Raw genomic sequence first — 20,290 nt, forward strand, 5'->3', positions numbered from 1 at the left:
TATAGCCACTGTGTTAAGAGTACCATTATAACCAACAAAAACAAAATCATGATTGATAGTCACTTCATATTATAACAATCAGTCTTCTAGTTTCTTCAAATACATTACCCAATCATAATACCTTAGGAGAACTTCTACTGCCTCACAAATCCAGCCCTGCCAGATACTACTTTTAGCTAAAGGGATCTAAAAGTTGTCTGCCAACCTATTTGGCAGTCGGGCTTGCCTTACATATAAGAAATGGCAGCACAGTGTAAGAATATCCCAGATAATACTTCTGCTCATACCACAAACAGCCTCTTAAAAGCCAGAAGATACGTGGAAAATATACCACAACAAGTTGAAGTTTTTGCTTCTAAGGAAAGTATACTCCATCTATATTTCGAACTTTTTCTCTATCGTGACAAAGCTCTGCCTTTGCAAGTTGCCACACATTGTTGTCATCACACATTTAGGTACACCACTCCCACGATAACTTGTGCCCTGATAACTCGCGAACCCGCTTATTATGCGGTGTCAGGCATGGATCCCATTTTTTAAATCCGAAAATACCACAAAAATGTATCCCTATTTGTTGAACTTGAAGAAAATCGCGATCAACATTGGTAATGGAAACTTTGATGTATTGCTCGTTTTATCATTGAAAATAGTAGATAGGACCTGGAAATTTTAATCAACACGATGAAATATCAAATTTAAAAATAACTCATACAATTTTTTACATTTTCTTTCCAAACGACATTCCTAGTACACTGCAATTAATGATGTGTAAGGCCATTTCAATCAATGAAAATGTCACTTGAACAGAGTGGAGGCAGTACTTTAATAAATAAATACAAATTAAATAAATTTTAGTTCCTTTTAAGTGTAATTGTCATAAGTGCAATGTGTCCTCTTGTAATTAAACGTAAAATGCGTCAATCTACCGTAACGGCTATGTCTGCGAGCGTTTCTCTGATAACCTAATTAAGTGCCGACCGTGTTTTGATAAGTGACTTGCGGAAGTATTTGTTGTATTGTTGCACTGAATTAAAAGCTGACCTCCTTTATATTTTCATGTTAATTATGTCTTTTCAATAAAGAAAAGGAGGTGGAATAAAAGAAAAGTTAAAAGGCACAAAAATCGGACTAACTTAAAATCTAGTGGCCTCAGTCGTAATTCAGGTGAACTCACTTCATTTGATCAATCGAACACTGTAATAAATGTTATTTTGTATGTAACAGAAACTACCTTAAATTAACTGACTCTTTCATAACTGTGATCAAAGATAACAAGGCATCAAAGCAAAATGAATACTTCGTAAATTAAAGAGCTTGATTTCACAGATACAGACCATTGTGAGCAAGCGAGTTTCAGAGAATTCTTGAAATGGCATTTAGAGATATCCTTAGGGATGATAAGAAATTTTATTATTACTTCCAATGAAATCACGACATTAGCATTATACTAATTGAGTTTCGACGTAGATGTGTCACGAAATAAATGTCACGTGTTTTTGAAAAAAAGGAATGTTGTTTGGTGGTGTATCAACAATTAGTCTAGTTCCCAAATTATGGACTACCGATTTGGCAAGATACTATTAAACACCACTACAGGAACCCGACTCATCAAGAAAACAAATAGCAGTGACATAATACACATATTTTTTGCATACACGTGATGTATGTTCAAACCAGTTGGAACAATCTTTCAGGTGTTGGATATTTTGAAAAAAAATGTTATTTAAACAGAATAACGAACAACTTCATTAGAAAAATCGCATTATTAAAAGTTATTATCAGCGTGATTGTAAAATGAGGATTCAGTCATTAAACAGCCCAGTTCCCTAATGCTGCCCCCCACTACAGTTTTCTCGATGTCAAAACGACTTTTTCAAATTTTGGAGGTCCCTTGGTAACTCGTGCCTCGCTTATAGTGCAGTCTATGTGGACCCTGTTGTGCGCGAGTTATCGATGGAGAGGTGTACTTGCATGTGGAGCATAAGTGATTTCACAGTCAGTTCTTGCTATATTTATTTATAAGTCTCTAGTGGTCATATAACTACTATATACGTGTAATTATTTGAGTCATGTTTATATGCATAAACTATAAATCATGTTTATCAGCACTTAGTCTCTTGCCTATGCTACTTCACAAGTTCAGGCTACATTATTTACATGTGTGCATGTCGTTATGCTCTGAAGAACTCGTTATATATGTATAATTCTGTCCTTGTATATAAAGGTGAATTCTTTTACCACAGTATTTTTAGCCTTGGAATATCGTGCTTCAATGATTCTACCTGTACAGGCCATCCTTGACCTTACCTACATGTAAGCATTGTAATTGAAATTGTCTGCTATCACTTTTTCCAGGTAGCCATCATTTGGTATATCTATGTGCCCACACGGTATTCAAAAACATCATGTGTAGACACACAGGTTTATAAACAGGTATTATTGTCATTAGATTTTACCTGTGTGCTTCCTTGCTTTATTTGCCTTATTAATTGCTCGATCACCCTTTTAATGATTTAGCTCTGCACAGGCATTGCATTCTAAGACAGGTGCAGGACTACAGCTTTATCCATTTTGTTCTATCTTGTCTTACAGAACTAGGGGCAAAGCGCAAACAACATAATGCTCAGAACAAAGACATCACCAATCTGCATTCTGATTTTGTCCTCAAGGTGAATCTTTATGGAAACAAAAGAGATAATTCAACTTACCCTTTAGCCATGAAGCAATGGACATTGACATGCTCAGAAACAGCTCTGGCACCCAAGTCACTACCACAGGACTCGTCATTTTTGGAACTTTCCCTATCTTGCCTCCTCGTGGTCTGACTTGATTCCTCCAACAGAACGGGACAGAGCTAACAGCCAGCCAAGTTCTCTTACATTCAGCAGACATACAAACAGGTTACATGGATAAAATATATCATAACCCATCACAACTGATGATCCTAATGAAATCCTCCTGACACTGATGGCCTATTTCCATCATGACCAGCCTAGGCCGTATATGAGGGATCACAAAGGGCCAAACATCAATATTTCAGGTGAATCAGTAACAGCGTTGGCTTCCAGTATGTCAAACCCAGCTTTTGCAGACATGTGCAGGGACCAGCCTAACTCATGATACTCATTCAGCAAGATAATGTGAGTAGATCCCTCATGCCTCAGCAGATGTCACTTCACAAATTCTCTACCATCTTTCACAAGAAGAGCCACTTTACTCAGTGAATGTATTGAAGTCATGGTTTCTGATTCAGGTCATTCTGTGAGTTCAGTGAGTGACAGACCATGTCCCTCATCGACAGGTAAGTCTCATGTTACAGGGAACCTTAGCCTCACTCTACACAACCAAGATGATATTGCTTGTACTGTCATCTATTCTACTCTGCACGAGGCCATGGGAAAATTCTGCCTTTCAAACCTCCATTGAGAACATTTTTCTGCCCCTAGAGCTTTGTCCTCCCTCAAATCCACCAACAACATGAACCAGCACTCCAGCATCTATTGCTCTTATGACAAATGGAAGGTTCTGACTTTAGTTACATTTGCAGTCTAGGACATTACTTTCTGGCCTACCGTCATCATCAGTTCATCCATGGTTTTACCATTTGCACTTCCACCAGCTTTTCAATCGGAACCCCAGCTATGACAGTGATCTTGCCATATTGGGGATGACATAGTCACACTCCAGATGTATGGATTGGATTGCCTTTGTTGACACTGCGCAGTAAGTGAGCAATATCATTACTGTGACTTCGTTGTTGGACTTTGGACTATTTGTATTGCAGCAACTATTACTTGGAGAACATCATGCAGCAACACCAGTCTTGATAGCCCTTGTTACCAATCTGGAGTTCTCATCACCAAGCAAAAATCTGACCTAGTAACATCCCAACGATTTGTTCATATGAGTATGGACTTCAGTACACAGGCACCATATTTTGTCTCCCTCAGGATCAGGCATTGAAACAACCCATGGTAACACCTAACTTTGGAGGAATTCTATCTGGTCCATGCAGCAGCAGGCATCATGGTACTAAGTCACTGCATTGCTACTGTTTTTCTATACAAATGGAATCCTCATGCTTGCCCACTGGACCATCCTCTCACAATCTGCACCCAATTGAGACACAAGTGGCAGAATTAGGAGCAACCTAACTTGGCTCATGGCAGGTGTGCATCTATGCATCCACCCACTCAAGATTACAGTCCATACCAACGCAAGTACAGAAGGCTGGGGATCCCACCCATTACCATCATTTTGGGATGCAAGCAGTGCATGCTTTCCCCAGGAATGACATCTTCATATCAATAATCCTGGAGAGGACAGCCATTGTGAAAGCCTTTTGTTGGTTGCAAGAATATTTAGATCCAAGAGAGTTCTTATTCTGCCAGACAACAATACAGTGGTGATTTATCTCAACAACAAGGATTATCTCAATCCTACATTGGTGATTTATCTCCAGCAACAAGGAGGACCCCAGAGAGCAAGTTAACACTGAGTACAGTCCAAGGTTAACACTCCATGATTGGTGACACCTTTCGCCATCATCAGAGAGAGGATATCAGACAAACCCAGTACTTATCTGCCCATCTCACCAACTTCATGTATACATGGCCAGAAATGCTAACCTTAGGCCCATAGTAGAACCTATCGTAGGTATAAACCTGGCTGGATAAAACACCTTATGAAGCATTTTCAATGGCATCTCTGGTGCTCCTTTTCATACAAGACCTGCTTCCTCGTGGCATTAGCAACTGCAGGTAGAATTCTCGAAATACATGCCCTATCAGCAGACCCAATTTACTTGAAAGTTCTCTTAAGATGGGTCAGTCTTAATCATGACAGCATCCTCTTTCATCGCTGAGAACTGCTTCTCTTCCACAGGTAGCAAAACTTTTGTCATGAACCCTCTGTCTCATCTGGACATATCAACTAAAGACCATCTACAAGACCCAGTTTGGGGTTTCAGGTGATTCATTAATATGAACAGCGCCATTGTGTCGAGGGAGATCTAGCTGCTTTTTACTTCTCATAAAAGGACAGTAGTATCGATCAGAACAGAATATCATGTAATGGAGTAAAGGGGAAATAACCCCTGCTCAATGTTTATGCACTTGGGCTCAGGAGGTTCTAGCACTTCCCACCAACATCAGTCCACATTCTCTAGCTTTTATCTCCAAGATCTGTCTTCCCAGAGAGGCCAATTCGATCTGGAAGGACCTATATCCACAGCTCATCAGTTCTCCCTTCCAGATTAATCGATAGCTTCTTAAGATGCAGCTACCGCTGGATTTGTGGGGGAATTTCTTTTTAACTTTTGCAGCCCAACAGTTGGAGACTCCTCCAGTCAGGTTACCTAGAAACTGTCTCAATACCTTAGGAACTCGAGATGGTATTTCTGGGGTAAGTGACATACCTCCCTCCACCTCTTACCCATTCTTCTAAGGTATTATGATTGGGTAACATATTTGAATAAAAAACGATTTTTCATAGTGAAATATGTTTCTTTGAAAATACTTACCCAATCAGATTTGGTACACCGTCTTAGCCTCCGTGAAGTTACATCCATAGGGAGCTTGCACTCCAGTAATAACTGGGATATTCTAACACTGTGCTGCCAAGTCTTATATGTAAGAGGAGATCACTCTGCCCAAGCTCCAAATAGGTCGGCAGACAACTTTTAGCTCCCTTTAGTTAAAATTAGTAGTTTTGTTGTTGTTGTAGGGTTTAACATCATTTTTCAGCACAAGATAGGCTATTCATGATGGCCAGTAATAAATGGTGGATGAAGAAGCTGGGAAAACCCTGGAAAGAACCAACAACCCACGAGAAGCTACTGGCAAGCTCTCTCACATACCCACATTGGCTGATTCCGAGTATTTAACCCACAAAGACAGGTGAGAGGGTAGTGATCCATAATGGTGAGCACTTTAGACCACTTGGCGAGTGGTCGAGTGGTCTAAAGTGCTCACCATTTTGGATCACTGCTATCTCACCTCTGTCTGCGTGGGTTCGAGTCCAAGGATCGGCATGTGGGTATGTGGGAAAGCCTGCCAGTAGCTTCTCGTGGGTCGGTGGTTCTTCCCTGGGTTTTCCAGGGTTCTTTCTCCACCAGTTATAATGTCCACCATGTATAGCCTATCTTGTGCTGAAAAATGGCGTTAAACCCTAGAACAACAACCACTCGGCCACTTGGGGCCCCCTAAAAGTAGTATCTAGGAGGGCTGGATTTGTGAGGTAGTGGTAGTTCTCATAAGGTATTATGATTAGGAAAGCATTTTTGAAGAAACATATCTTATTAGGAAAAGTTGGTTTCAGTTTTTTTACTTTTTTGATGCCCAGATTGGCTCCCACCCCCTGACCTCTTTCAGCTTTGGGTGGACAGGACTTGGCCATATTTATTGAACCAAGATGCAACATCTTCAACTCTTTATTTGTGAGCAGAAATTCCTCAACTTACAGCCTCATTGTGGACTACTTCGCTGGAGGTGTAGCTGCCACCCCTCAATTCCACAATGTTGCAAATTTGGTTGAAAATACCACTTGGGCATTCATAATTATATTATATGCAATTACGATTGTACTTCTTGTGATTTTTATCCTGTGAAGTTTTGAATGTGCAGATTTAGTAATAAAGTATACATGAACTGTCCTAAATAGGGTGGTCTCTTTGCTTTATTATAGATAAGATCACTCGATGTGTTAGGGAAATGTAGGAAGAATTTAGCTAGAGCTGTCTTCAGCTTTAGTTCCCAGGAGTAACCTTTGATCGGAATGTTTTTGCTAAAAATTGGATGAAATTTATTTACCTTGTTTAATGCAAACAGTGTAAAAAAAATTTCTATTTGAAGTGAAAGGCTTTCCTTACATTAATCCTATTTCTGTCTGGTGACATAGATATTTGTTAATTATCTTGATTCCTGTCATTTTTGTATTGTTGGATGAATAATTCTGAGTTTGGACTTTTTTCAGTCAGACTGGATGGCTTTGGATATATCTCTGTTGCTTCATGTAGCATTTACATTTTCAAAATTAGACTCATTCAGTATCCCATCCTGTGATTGGATGAAGAAATCAGAAAGTCGTCATCTTGAAGAAACAGGTTCCAACTCAATGGGTTATCATTATTAAAGACCATTATGTCAAGTGGATATGACAGAGTTTGAATTGATATGAAGTTTGGTTTGAAATCTAAAATAATTAAAAGAACTGAATTTTTGTCCAATTAATATTGTGCTACTATTTAGTTGTGTCAGGTGTACAGGCCTCTGCAGAAACTACAGCCTGCAAAGATGATTGAGTTTTAGCTGACAGAGGGGTCAAAAAGTATTATGGCAGTGATATAACTAGAAGGAATATGAACTGTGAGAACATTTCTCATATTAGGCATAAATTGTCTCAAAACAAGACATGTGGTTAATGGCATTAAAAATTGCCTAAGTTTTGCTAGACATATCACTACCTGCACCTGAAAATGTCTTACCATCTGCCACCTCATCCTATATGTTACTGTAATTGCTGTCATTCCTATTGGCAAGTTCAAAGATGTCACTAGTTGAGAAATTGACATGAGTAACCACCAGGCATTTCCTTACATTAAATGGTGGGGTACTGAGTGGCCGAGTGGTCTAAAGTGCTCTCTGTTACGGATCAATGCCATCTCACCTCTGCCTGTGTGGGTTCGAGTCTCAGATTCAGCCAATGTCGGTATGTGAGAAAGTTTTCGAGTAGCTTCTTGTGGGTCAGTGGTTCTTTCCGGCGTTTTCCCGGGTTCTTCCTCTACCATTAATACTGGCCGCCATGTATAGCCTATCGTGTGCTGAAAAATGGCCTTAAACACTACAACAACAACAACAACAACAACATCAACAACATTATATGGTACTGTAATCATAACACCCATGGGTAGCCTCATTTCACCATTGATAGCCCCACTAATCTGATCTGGTCTGCCAAATCTTGACCTCAAACAGGTGTTAGCTTAAAGAAAACCTGACTACAGTTGTAGCATGTAAATGCCACTACAAAGCCACATAAATCTTGGACAATGGAAGTGATAACTAAAACTAGAAGGATTTGATTACCTAGCAGTTTTAATTGACAATGATACTGCACTTTTGTGCACATGTAAGATAACAGACATCAAGTAATTGACCAAAAAAATTAAAGCTGTACCGATGTCAGTTTTTTCTGATTATGTCGATACCACATATAGCCAATTATTAAAATTGCCGGTACCGATTATGAGACCAATTATTTCATTATTATTTGTTTTATAACAATGACTAGTTCAGAAACATTAGTCATTTATGTGGCAAGTGAATTTGAACTTCTATACAAAAAAAACAGAAACCCAATAAGAAGTACATTGCAATTTATAGAAAACAACGATCACACAAAGATAAAACTTGAAAAACTTTAAAACTTACACTGACAAAACTTATGGTTTGCCAATTCTAGCTATAAATGAATGAAAATGTATTAAGCTAGTCTTTTAACTTACATTCAGTGATGCAGGTCACCATTACTAGATTTCAATAAATAGCTAAAAAAATATTAATAATGATAGCCCAATAGTAATTAAAATTAATAATAGGTATGCTTTAGGACTAAATTTAGATATCACTGAATGCTGGCTGCAACTAATACTGAAAGCCTAGTTGAGGTAGGTTGTATTTAAGCAACAGTAACATTTCTAAATTCTCACCAAGTAATGATCCGAAAAAATCTGGCCTGTGTCACTAAACAGTTACTCACTTGGAACGCATGAAGCTGGCGCAGACAAATACCATCTAGCTAATTTGGCCAAGTAGGAGAACTGAAACCTGTAAGCGGTCCACCAGCCTTATATGCCTTCTCATGGCAACACATTGCTGGCCAGATACAATTCAAGCATCATGTCAGTGGCATCATCCAAGTGGGTTGTTTCATTGATGGTATGGGCAGGTTCATCACAGGTCACAGAAAACAAATCCCGGAGACGCAACGTTGATGGTCCAGTGGCGTTTGTTTCAGTTTGTTTTTCTTTTTTGGGTCAGGGGTTCCTCCTGCTTGTCAGCTGACACAACTATGATGCATTCTTCTCTAAGCCATTCTTTAGATCTGGTCACAAGTAATTCTTCGCTGAATAGGTGATGTTTGAATCATGGATCTAATACTATGGCCAAGACAAGCTTCTTGTTGCTGACAACGTCAGCAAAGTGTGTGTTCACTGATGTCAACATATCACGACGCATTGTCTGAATACCCTGACTAGCTTCATGCTCATGAGCCAGCAACATTTGGAGCATTTCCAGCATAGTAAGAATGACGGATACTGATGTTTGGCTATCACTTACTTCTTTGTGGTCTAAGGTTGACATTGCCCGGGGTGAGAGTGGGAGACAAGCGCCCCAATCCTCCAAAAAATGCCCCATACAGCTTGCGTCTCTGACTGCCTCTGTCAACTAAAATCCAGCTCCTGGTCTTCGCGAGTGGCTTAGATTTGAAGCCCGGCAGACCATGTTTTCTACTAACAGGAGAAGGGGTGAAGGCGGCCCACTGGCGCCTTAAAACCAGTTGCTTCGGGTAGATGGGACTTGTAAACCTTGGATGGTAGCTCATCTAGGAGAAGGAAAACTCCGATTCCAAAACTCTGCTGCCTTGTGGCTATACTCACTCACGGGAAAGGCTAAGGGAGTAAACCCCGACAGAAAATCCGGAGATGGAGTCCCTAAGGCGGTCTGACATTGACTTCAATGTCATTCCGGCAACTCCTGCAACGCCGTTGGTGCCAAGCTGTATCGGCATTCGTCGTTCCCTTGGGCACACCAGCTGCGTGCAGAGGGGGGATCTGCTGCATGGACAACAGCTGATTCTCCATACCACCCTGCCCAGGCTTCATAGCTCCACTGGAGAGGACACTCCAGCGTCGTCGTACGGCATCAGCACAACACGAGAAGTTGCATTTTACCGGTTCTAAGTCAAAGCTCGATTGGTGTAGAGCTTGGTGCCAGGGGTTACTTCTGACGGTGGGAGAGATCACCAGGTCTCACTGGACAGCTACCGTCCGCCACAAGCTGGGCAGCCCCCAGTCAGTAAGGTGCTGCCCGCCATGGCCTGCCTGCTTCACTGGGTGCGTGGAGCTTAGAGAACTATCTCGACAAGCGGGCCACAAAACTCCACACCAGGAAAGACTAAAAGAAGAAATAAGAAGACTCCAACACTTTGTTTTGCAACCTGGAACATCAGGACCATGTGTCCTGGATTGACCGCTGACCTACAGCAGATCGATGATGCACGGAAGACTGCCGTCATTGACAGAGAACTCTCCCGATTGAACATTGACATTGCCTGCCTCCAGGAGACCTGACTGGCTGACAGCGGCACCATCAGGGAAGCCATTTACACGTTCTTTTGGCAGGGGAAGCCCTCGGATGAACCTAGGCAGCATGGTGTAGGCTTTGCCATAAAGAACACGCTAATCGCCTTCATTGAACCTCCATCATCAGGTACTGAGAGAATCCTTGCCCTCTGGCTGTCAACATCCTTAGGCCCGGTCAATATCTTTAGCGTGTACGCCCCAACCCTCTGCTCCACCTACAAGGAGAAAGACAAGTTTTATGAGGCTCTGGATCAGGCAATATCCAGTATCCCCAACAATGAAAGCCTTTACTTTCTAGGAGATTTCAATGCTAGAGTGGGAGCTGACCATGAGGCCTTGTCCACCTGTCTTGGCTTTTACGAAAGGGGCAAGATCAACGAGAATGGTCAGCGACTGCTGGAGATGTGCTGCTCCCACAGCCTATGTGTGACCAACACTTTCTTCAAATGCAAGGAGATCCACCAGGTGTCATGGAGACACCCACGTTCACGCCACTGGCACCAGCTAGACCTCGTCATCACCAGGCATGCAGAACTGGCCAGTGTCCTCCTCACCCACAGCTACCACAGTGCCGATTGTGACACGGACCATTCCCTCGTGGCCAGCAAGGTGCGAATATTACCCAAGAAGCTGCACCATGCCAAGAAGAAGGGTCATCCACGCATCAACACCTGCTGTGCAAGCAACCCAGAGAAAACACAGCAGTTCATCAGCAAACTGAAGGAAGCCCTCACCAAAGTGACACCTGATGACACCATTGACTCCAAGTGGTCCCATATCTGTGACTCTGTGTACAATTCAGCCATCACAGCTTACGGGAAGAGGGAGCGAAAGAATGTCGACTGGTATGAGGCAAACTGGGAGGAGATGGAGCCCGTGACTGAGGCAAAGAGGAAAGCCCTCCTGGCATACAAGGCTGCACCTAGCCCCAGAACACTACAAGCCCTCAGGATTGCAAGGAACAACGCCCAGAAGACTGCCCGCCGCTGTGCCAACACCTACTGGCTGAACCTTTGCAACAGTATACAGACAGCTGCTGACACCGGGGATACAAGAGGAATGTATGAGGGTATCAAAAAGGCGACAGGCCCCCACAGCTACAAGACTGCCCCCCTCAAGTCCAAGACGGGCGAAGTCATCACAGACTAGGGGAAACAACTGCAGTGATGGGTTGAGCACTATCTCGAGCTATATGCAACCCAAAACAATGTCACTGGAACTGCCCTGGACGCCATTCCAGACCTGCCTGTCATGGAGGAGCTAGACACACAGCCCACCCTGGAAGAGCTCGGAAAAGCCATCGATTGCCTTGCCTGTGGGAAGGCTCCTGGAAGCGACGGCATTCTGCCTGAAGTCCTCAAAAGCGGAAAACCAGCACTGCTCCAGCCCCTACACACACTCCTCTGCCTTTGCTGGGAACAGGGATACATCCCACAGGACATGCATGACGCCAATATCGTCACTTTGTACAAAAACAAAGGAGACCGTAGCAACTGCAACAACTATCGGGGCATCTCCTTCCTCAGCATCGTTGGAAAGGCTTTCGCCCGTGTTGCCTTGGTGCGCCTGCAAATCCTAGCCTTCCACATCTACCCAGAGTCCCAGTGTGGATTTCGAGCCGGCAGGTCAACTGTAGACATGATCTTCTCACTACGTCAGCTGCAGGAGAAGTGTCGCGTTCAGCAGATGCCCCTCTACATTGCCTTCATAGACCTGACGAAGGCGTTTGACCTGGTTAGTCGCAGTGGACTCTTCAGACTCCTGCAGAAGATTGGCTGCCCCCCACGTCTGCTTGCTGTCATCATGTCGTTCCACGAGAACATGCACAGCACAGTGTGCTTCAATGGCGCAACATGTGAAGCATTCCCAGTAATCAGAGTAGTCAAACAAGGCTGTGTCCTTGCGCCGACGATCTTTGCCATCTTCTTCTCCATGCTTCTCCAGTACGCATTCAAGGACTGCAGCGAGGGAGTGTACATCCATACCAGGGCTGACGGCAAGCTGTTCAACATTGCCTGTCTCCGTGCTAAGACTAAAGTCACAGAGGTACTCATCCGTGAATTGCTCTTCGCTGACGATGCAGCCTTGACTTCACACACGGAAGGTGGACTACAGCAGCTGGTATGCCGCCTATCCCATGCTTGTAAGGAATTTGGACTGACCATCAGTTTGAAGAAAACGAACGTCATGGCACAGGATGCAGACTCCCCTCCCTCTGTCACCATCGATGGGTACAACTTGGAAGTTGTCGAGAACTTCACATACCTCGGGTCTAACATCTCCGGCTCACTCTCCATTGATTCTGAGGTGAACGACAGGATTGCCAAGGCAGCAGCAGTGATGGCCAGACTTAACCAGAGGGTCTGGAACAACCCCAACCTCACAGAGAAGACCAAACTGCGTGTCTACCAAGCCTGCATACTCAGCTCACTTCTCTACAGCAGCGAAACATGGACCACCTATGCAAGACACGAGAGGAAACTCAACAGCTTCCACCTGAGATGTCTGCAGCGCATTCTGCACATCCAGTGGCAGGACAAAGTAACCAACACAGAGGTTCTAGAATGCGCCAACATGAACAGCATGTTCTCCATTCTCAGCGAGAGGCGCCTTCGCTTTCTTGGCCATGTCAAAAGAATGGACCCAGGTCGCATTCCCAAGGACCTGTTATATGGGGAGTTAGCAGAAGGTGCACGACCAACTGGATGACCACATCTGCGCTACAAAGATGTTTGCAAGAAGGGTATGAAGACGGCAAACATCAGTGTCAATGACTGGGAGAGCTGTGCAAACAACCGTTCCAGCTGGCGTCTAGCTGTCAGGCAGGGAGTTCAAAACGCAGAGGAAGAGAGAAGAATAAAACAAGCTGAAAAGAGAGCTAGAAAGAAGGATAGACAAAAGCTTACTTTGGAGCTATGCCATCGTCTCCCGTAGACGGACGGATGCCAAGAACAAGAAGACTTACTTCTTTGGTAATGTCTGCGAATGGGCCTAACATGTCCACAATGTTGTTAATCAAGACAAACTGTTAGGCTGTTAGACTAGGCAGGTCCCCAAGACTTGTTTTTGTTCCTATAACGAAACTGAAATATTGCATGTAGAATTTCAGCGGGTCTGGACATCCTGGATGAGTTTCGTATGGGCAACGCCAAATTTTTCCTGCTGCTCTTTGAGCTGCTGTTGTGCCAGGATGGAGTGCTGGAACTTGCTGACTATGGATTTTTAAATCACCAAAACATCTTTGACAGCTCATTGTAACAGAATGCCATCACTGACAAGGAGCTGCAACGTGTGTGCAAAACAGATGATGCTGACACTTTCAGCCAGACGCATTTCTTTAACCATGTTTGCACCTCCGTTACACAGAAGAACATGGATCTGAGTTTTGGGAATGTTGTATTCCTTGCATAATTTGTTCAGTTTGCTCGCCAAATGTTCTCCTTGTGTGATTCATTTAGTGGCGTTGCCTCTGAAGGTCTTTTGTCAGCCAGTGTGTCCTAAGAGTCAACAAGGCTATGCCAGTGGACAGATCTGATCATGCATCAGTGGTCAAACTAAGGTCAGATTGGGCAGAAATTAAATCACGCACCTTGCTTTGTATCGCCTTATGTATGTCAGGTATCAAAGATGGGGAAAGGTACTTTCATCTTGGAATTTTATTACACAGTTCTGCCTTGGCCATCAAACATCAAAATCCAGTGTCTGCAACAATGGAACATGGTTGCACCTCTGTTGCCATGAGCTCTGCAATAGCTTTGTGCCAACTAATAGCTCTCTGGTCGTCAAATGCAAATGGCTGCTTCCGGTTCAGCCTGACGTCAATAGTCAGAGTACGAGGAGTTGCTGCAGCTACTGAGGTTAACTGTGCAGCATCCTTTTCTTTTTATCCGCCAGAAACAGGCCATGTTCGATGATGTGCATGCAGTGCAAGTTCTGGAGAAGATTTGATGTTGTATAGTTTTTAGAATCCTTTCCACCTCTAGAAATGAATGCTTTGTAAAGTGTACAATTTGCTTTCAACTCATCAACTGCATTTACTTCGAAATAATTCCAGACTAAACTTATGTGTTTCAAGTTCGAAATTATACATAATCTTGGTAGTATATTTAATATTGTACAATTACTAGTCAATATTAATAATCCAGTTGATTCACTCTCTTGAAACAATGCTTTTAAACAAGTAAGATACTACTAAGTTGTCCACGTGGCTGGATGGATGCATGCACCACGCTGTGAGTCGCGTGCTGAAGCAGCTCAGCGGCTGGGGTGTCCAGGTGTAACGTTGCTAGTGCTGGTATGCCAGTTTCAATGCTGCATAATATTTGTATGTTAGTATTCAGCTGCTTCAGTGTCCAACCGCTATTCATTGATTAGCAACATTACAGGACTGGCTAAAGTACAGACTAACTATAGTGAGTCATAGTTTCATTAGTAGTTGGAAATTTCACTAGCTATCTAATCTGCCTTGCTATCTGCTAATCAGTATGCTGGAAGTTCAATGGCCACAGGAGACCTCATTGGCTGGTTGGCTGCTGTGATTGGAATGAGTGCATGAATGGTGTTGATAATTTGTTGTGTGCAGACAATCAGCGGTAGTTTGCAGCAAGTGTGTTAAAAACTATTTACTTTTAAGAATATACTGTCTTTCAGTTATCTCCTAGATCAAATGTTTATTCCTTAATTTCCACTATTTAATTCTGATTTAAAATTCAAGTCATGTCAAGATAAATGTTATGGGGCATAATTTTTTTTTTATTGTGAGGTGCAATAAGAAAATTGTGATGGAATATCTGTCTTTGTCATAGTTATTCATTTTCTAACTTGTCAGTTCTAATGCACATATATCAACATTTAAACAACATATTACAAACAATGTATATTACTAATGCATGCTGGTTAAGTGCAATTACATCTGATGTACCTTAATTTTTAATACATAGCATCATGCAATTGTTTAAAAATTTTCTCCGATATTTTTTCATACACGATCTGTTCCCCAAAATGAAATATTATTTTACATATCATTTTTTGTAGTTTTGGAGAATTTTTTCCATACAAAAAATTATGTGACATTTGAGAAAGCAATTCAGATGACAAAATTCATATATAAGTTAATTCAGACTATAACATGAAGTGACCGCTCCAGTGGCCTAGTCATTAGAGTGTCTGCCTCAGATGCAGGAGGTTGCAGGATTTTGATCCCCGGCTGAGTCATACCAAAGACCTACAAAAATGGTACTAACATCTACCTCACTTAGTGCTCAGCATTTAACAGATTAATGCTAGGACTGGTTGGCCTGGTGTCAGGATGTGACTGGGTAGGACATCGTGCTACATGTCTGTGGCATGATGCCTCAGTGCTAGATATCACTATAAACTGTCAATCTGCAAAATCATAGCGATGTGACTGAAATTTTATTAAAGCTACATTAAAAATCCAAATCTCACACACACACACACAGACACAGACACAGACACACACACACACACACCCACATGAAGCTAAGATTTTCTGGTCAGATAGTATCATCTTATAGGTTGGCAAATACGGTAATTAAGTTGATAGAAATTATGAATACTGGAAAAAGTTGTTCACAATAGTTGTTTATACACATTTATCATGTAAAGAATAATTTAAATGTGTAAAAGTTTGCATTGTTCCACATTTTTTTTACTACTGTTAAAGTGCTAATTTTGTATAATTCCATCTCTCTTTTATATCATGTTCTTACTGTAATTAATAATAGCAAATGCTTGGAATATTTCATGCTTCATTATGAGGTGTTTTGTTCAGATTGTGAATTTTTCTTCTTGCTCACCATATTTTTGTATCTGTGTAACATTTTGTGGACCCAGAACCATTTTGCTAAACAAAATGTTGTATCCAGTGTTTAATCAGCCATGAGATGGCATCCAGTCCAGGTTAGTTTAATTCTTGTACTCTCAGTTACTTCACAGCACAGACAACAGATCTTCACACATTAGGTATGTTTCCTGATTTAATTTCAGATCCATGGACAGTTATCTGGCTTGAAAGCCTTTGCCAGTGACCTTGTGACATATGAGTTAGAAATATGCCGACGATCCTGTGGTGGCCATGGTTACCTGAAGGCATCTGTAATTGGTGAAACTCTTCTGCATGCATTGCCCCTGGTCACTGTTGAAGGAGATAATACAGTTATGTATCTTCAATGCGCAAGGTATTCATAATTTATTTTTAAAAACCATCATTTATCCAACTTTTGTTTATCAAACTGTCCTTGTAGTACAAGGGAACTTTACAAACTGGACACTTTTGGAGGATACAACTTTGGTGGTTTTATAAAGATGGCCATTTAAGAGATGTGGTTTGTATTAAAATGGACTTATTGGGGTCATAATAATTTACCAGTCTGCAGAAGAAGTCAGGTAATGGAGGGATTGCTATCAGATATTACTTCAATGTACATTCTGAAAGATATTAATATTCATTACCATTTATGACTGATATACAGTCAGGAATATATTTACAAAATCATTCACATATATAACTATGATGTACAGTCAGACATGTTGACAGTTACTGCTATATATAACTGTGATGCAGTCAGACATGTTGACAGTTACTGTTATATACGACTATGAAGTACAATCAGACATATTGACAGTTACTGCTATACATGACTATATGATGTACAGTCAGATATATTGACAGTTACTGCTATACATGACTATATGATGTATGGTCAGACATATTGACAGTTACTGCTATATATGACTGTGATGTACAGTCAAATATGTTGACAGTTACTGCTATATATGACTGTGATGTACAGTCAAATATGTTGACAGTTACTGCTATATATGACTGTAATGTACAGTCAGACATATTGACAGTTACTGCTATATATGACTGTGATGTACAGTCAGATATGTTGTCAGTTACTGCTATATATGACTGTGATGTACAGTCAAATATGTTGACAGTTACTGCTATATATGACTGTGATGTACAGTCAAATATGTTGACAGTTACTGCTATATATGACTGTAATGTACAGTCAGACATATTGACAGTTACTGCTATATATGACTGTGATGTACAGTCAGATATGTTGTCAGTTACTGCTATATATGACTGTGATGCAGTCAGTTAGTTAGATGTGTATTTGTATTTACTGCCTTATTTGATTATGGTTTACAGTCGGATGTGTATTAGCAGTCACAACCATATTAAGGTCACCTGTACATAAATGATAAGGGTCAGATTCACTCTGTCCCATGTTTTGTTTTATAAATCTCCTGTATATTATTTATTTGCTTGATGTATGTTTCTTTCCTAAGACATATTGTTTCAGTATATACTTATAAGATTGGCATAAATCCTTGCTTCAGATGTCTGAAGTGTTGAGAGTTTAGAGTTGATTTTGTTTTGTTGGTTTAGCTTATCATAAGCACATTTCTCCTTTAAATGCATTCTCTGATCATATTAATGTTAGAAAACTGCTCCACACCCCCTTCAGTCCAGCAATCTTGGAAAGTTAAACATGTAATTTCTCCAGTCTCTATTCTGTATAGACAAAGGGAAGAAACTCTTTTAAAATTTTATTGATAACTGTTTGTACTTTATATAGTTTCACTGACCTTGAGTTCCAATTTGTCACAGTTATGTACTTTATTTTTTCCTATAACATTGTGTTCTTACATATTCTGCTTCTCACTCTACTCCATTATATGTGAAGAATTTACACTTAATTGTCTGGGTTTTATGATATACATGTCACTGTCATCTAATTATCTACCTTAATGGTTTTTGACTTGGTATATAAATTCTATCAGTTAATTGTCTGTTGGTACATGCTATTAGGATGTATATGTAATTTTTGTTTGTGATCAGTGTCCTCTTAAGAGTATGTTTATACAAGACTTGTTTTACATATATATGTTATTGATTGCTGTCTGTAATTACAGGTGAGCAGGACAAAGTGGATGAGGTGCAAATATTGTAATGTGGCAGATGAAAACCATGTTATCTGTCACAGCTGTACAGGGGTGCAGTTCAGGTCATACTTTGCAACATAAGGACATGATGGTCAACTGTATTGGCCAAGCAAAATAATTGATCAAGTGAGAGATCAAGGAAACACACAGCAAAGATGACTACTGCATTGGTATCACCACATATTCATGAGCTTCATATACCCTTGCTGCCATGACATGAACAGGACTTTTCAACAGTACCTCTAAGAACAGTACCATCTTGGTATGATGTGCCATCTGGGCCAAATAATGACACACCGACACATCCTTAGTGTACTGGTTTTAGTGATTCGACCTTCAGAAAACAATAGATATGATACAGCCTCTACACCTGGTGTTTTTCTGGGACAGTGATTTATTTTCCTGATGTACATAGTCTTCAAAGTCTTAACGTCTGGAATTGCAAGGCCCAGCAGTACTTGTACTTCTTGTATTCCTGGCAATGATATCAAAGAACAGATATCCTCTTTCCACTCCTGGCATCATAAAAGTATTGCAGTCCAAACTGGGACAACTCCAACACCTTCACAGCTCTGCATTCATCATGACCTAGCACCAACTACTTCAGAATTTCAGTTCTGAGTGCATAGTACCATTCCCAGAACATCAATGATTCATTCGGTGAATGGCTGGAGATAAAAGTGCCACAACTTAGCCAAATCCCCCAGTCTACTTCATCATCCTTCTTTATCATCACTGGCAGCTTCATACAGGCATAATGGTAGGCACCTGTGTCACCCTGTTTTTCTGTGTTTGAGAACACTAGCTCACAAGCACCATCTTCAATATTCAGTCTGATGATGTCAAGAGAGAGCATCATTCGCAGAAGAAAAAATTTAAGAAGTTTGCATTCACTGAAATGTTATACCAATTCAGGGCACTCCCTTTTGGTCTCAGCATCACTTCAGGGCCACCTTTGCATCAAGACATGAAATCCCTTGTTTCACTTCTGTTTCACTTTTCATTCTATGTCAACAAGGACAAATTCAGTATCATCCTTTACCTGCATTATACCTACACGTATAATGCATGCAATTCAAATTCATGTGCACAGGTTCTGTCTCCCTCAAGTGCCATGAAAATCATCATGACAGTTTCTATTATTCTCTCAAAGAATTGCATCTCAGCCCATTAATTAGTTTGCATATTGGTTCTCGTTAGTGTCACAGTGGATCTCATCATCTTGGGATGTGAGTTTATGAGACCCTTGCATATGATTCTCATCTCAGTTGACAACCAAAGCTTTGCCTACTGGAACAAGAGAACCTTTTTGGGGATACATGCGGTCCCATCTCAGCAAATGGGAGAAGCTCACTTGGATTCAACAGGTATTCACTTGCAGATTCAACCTCAGTGAACTATGATCTACATAGATGCCAGCACAGAAAGGGGTACCCACCTCCTGCCATTAAACATCAGTGTCCAGACTGAAACTTAGAAATTGCAATTAATCATGACAGCAGATGCTGCCTGAAAATGTCATTTTCATCCTATCCATCAGTTCTGTCCTGTGGCTTGGATGTTCTCAAATCTGCGTCAAATTCTGTCACACCCTGGCCAGACCAGATCTCGCTACAAACTTCCTGTTCCAATGGAATTCAAATTGAATGCTTTGTTCACCACTTGGTATCCAGATGAATATGTTTGTGACATGGTGGAATACAAAGCTTCCACTTTTGTCTCTTCAGTCCCAGATCCAAACGTTGGGCAGTTGACACTCTTTCATGAACTGGAACCTTCCCACTAACCCCTCTGATCTCCAAAGTCTTGCAGAAGGCAAGTGAATCAGAGTGCTGTCTCTGTGTATTATGCTTAGAACAGAATTTTTGCCCCCTGGAAAATATTTGTTGTTCCTCATCTGTTCAACCAACTGTGAATACAAACCCATTATTGGTGAATCTGCATGCC

The 20,290-nt window shown here is 41.2% G+C and overlaps 1 protein-coding gene across 1 annotated transcript in view; it reads left to right on the forward strand.

The window, feature by feature from the left end:
- LOC149787552 (peroxisomal acyl-coenzyme A oxidase 1-like) overlaps positions 1 to 20,290 on the forward strand; it is an 81,466-nt gene that overhangs the window by 42,774 nt on the left and 18,402 nt on the right. The window contains exon 9 of the mRNA XM_089973697.1: positions 16,373 to 16,563. Coding sequence (XP_089829823.1) covers positions 16,373 to 16,563 — 191 coding nt within the window. The remainder of the gene's footprint in view (positions 1 to 16,372; positions 16,564 to 20,290) is intronic.

Source organism: Sinohyriopsis cumingii, chromosome 11 (genome assembly GCF_028554795.1).
Source record: "Sinohyriopsis cumingii isolate HCF-2022 chromosome 11, ASM2855479v2, whole genome shotgun sequence".
NCBI classification, from domain to species: domain Eukaryota; kingdom Metazoa; phylum Mollusca; class Bivalvia; order Unionida; family Unionidae; genus Sinohyriopsis; species Sinohyriopsis cumingii.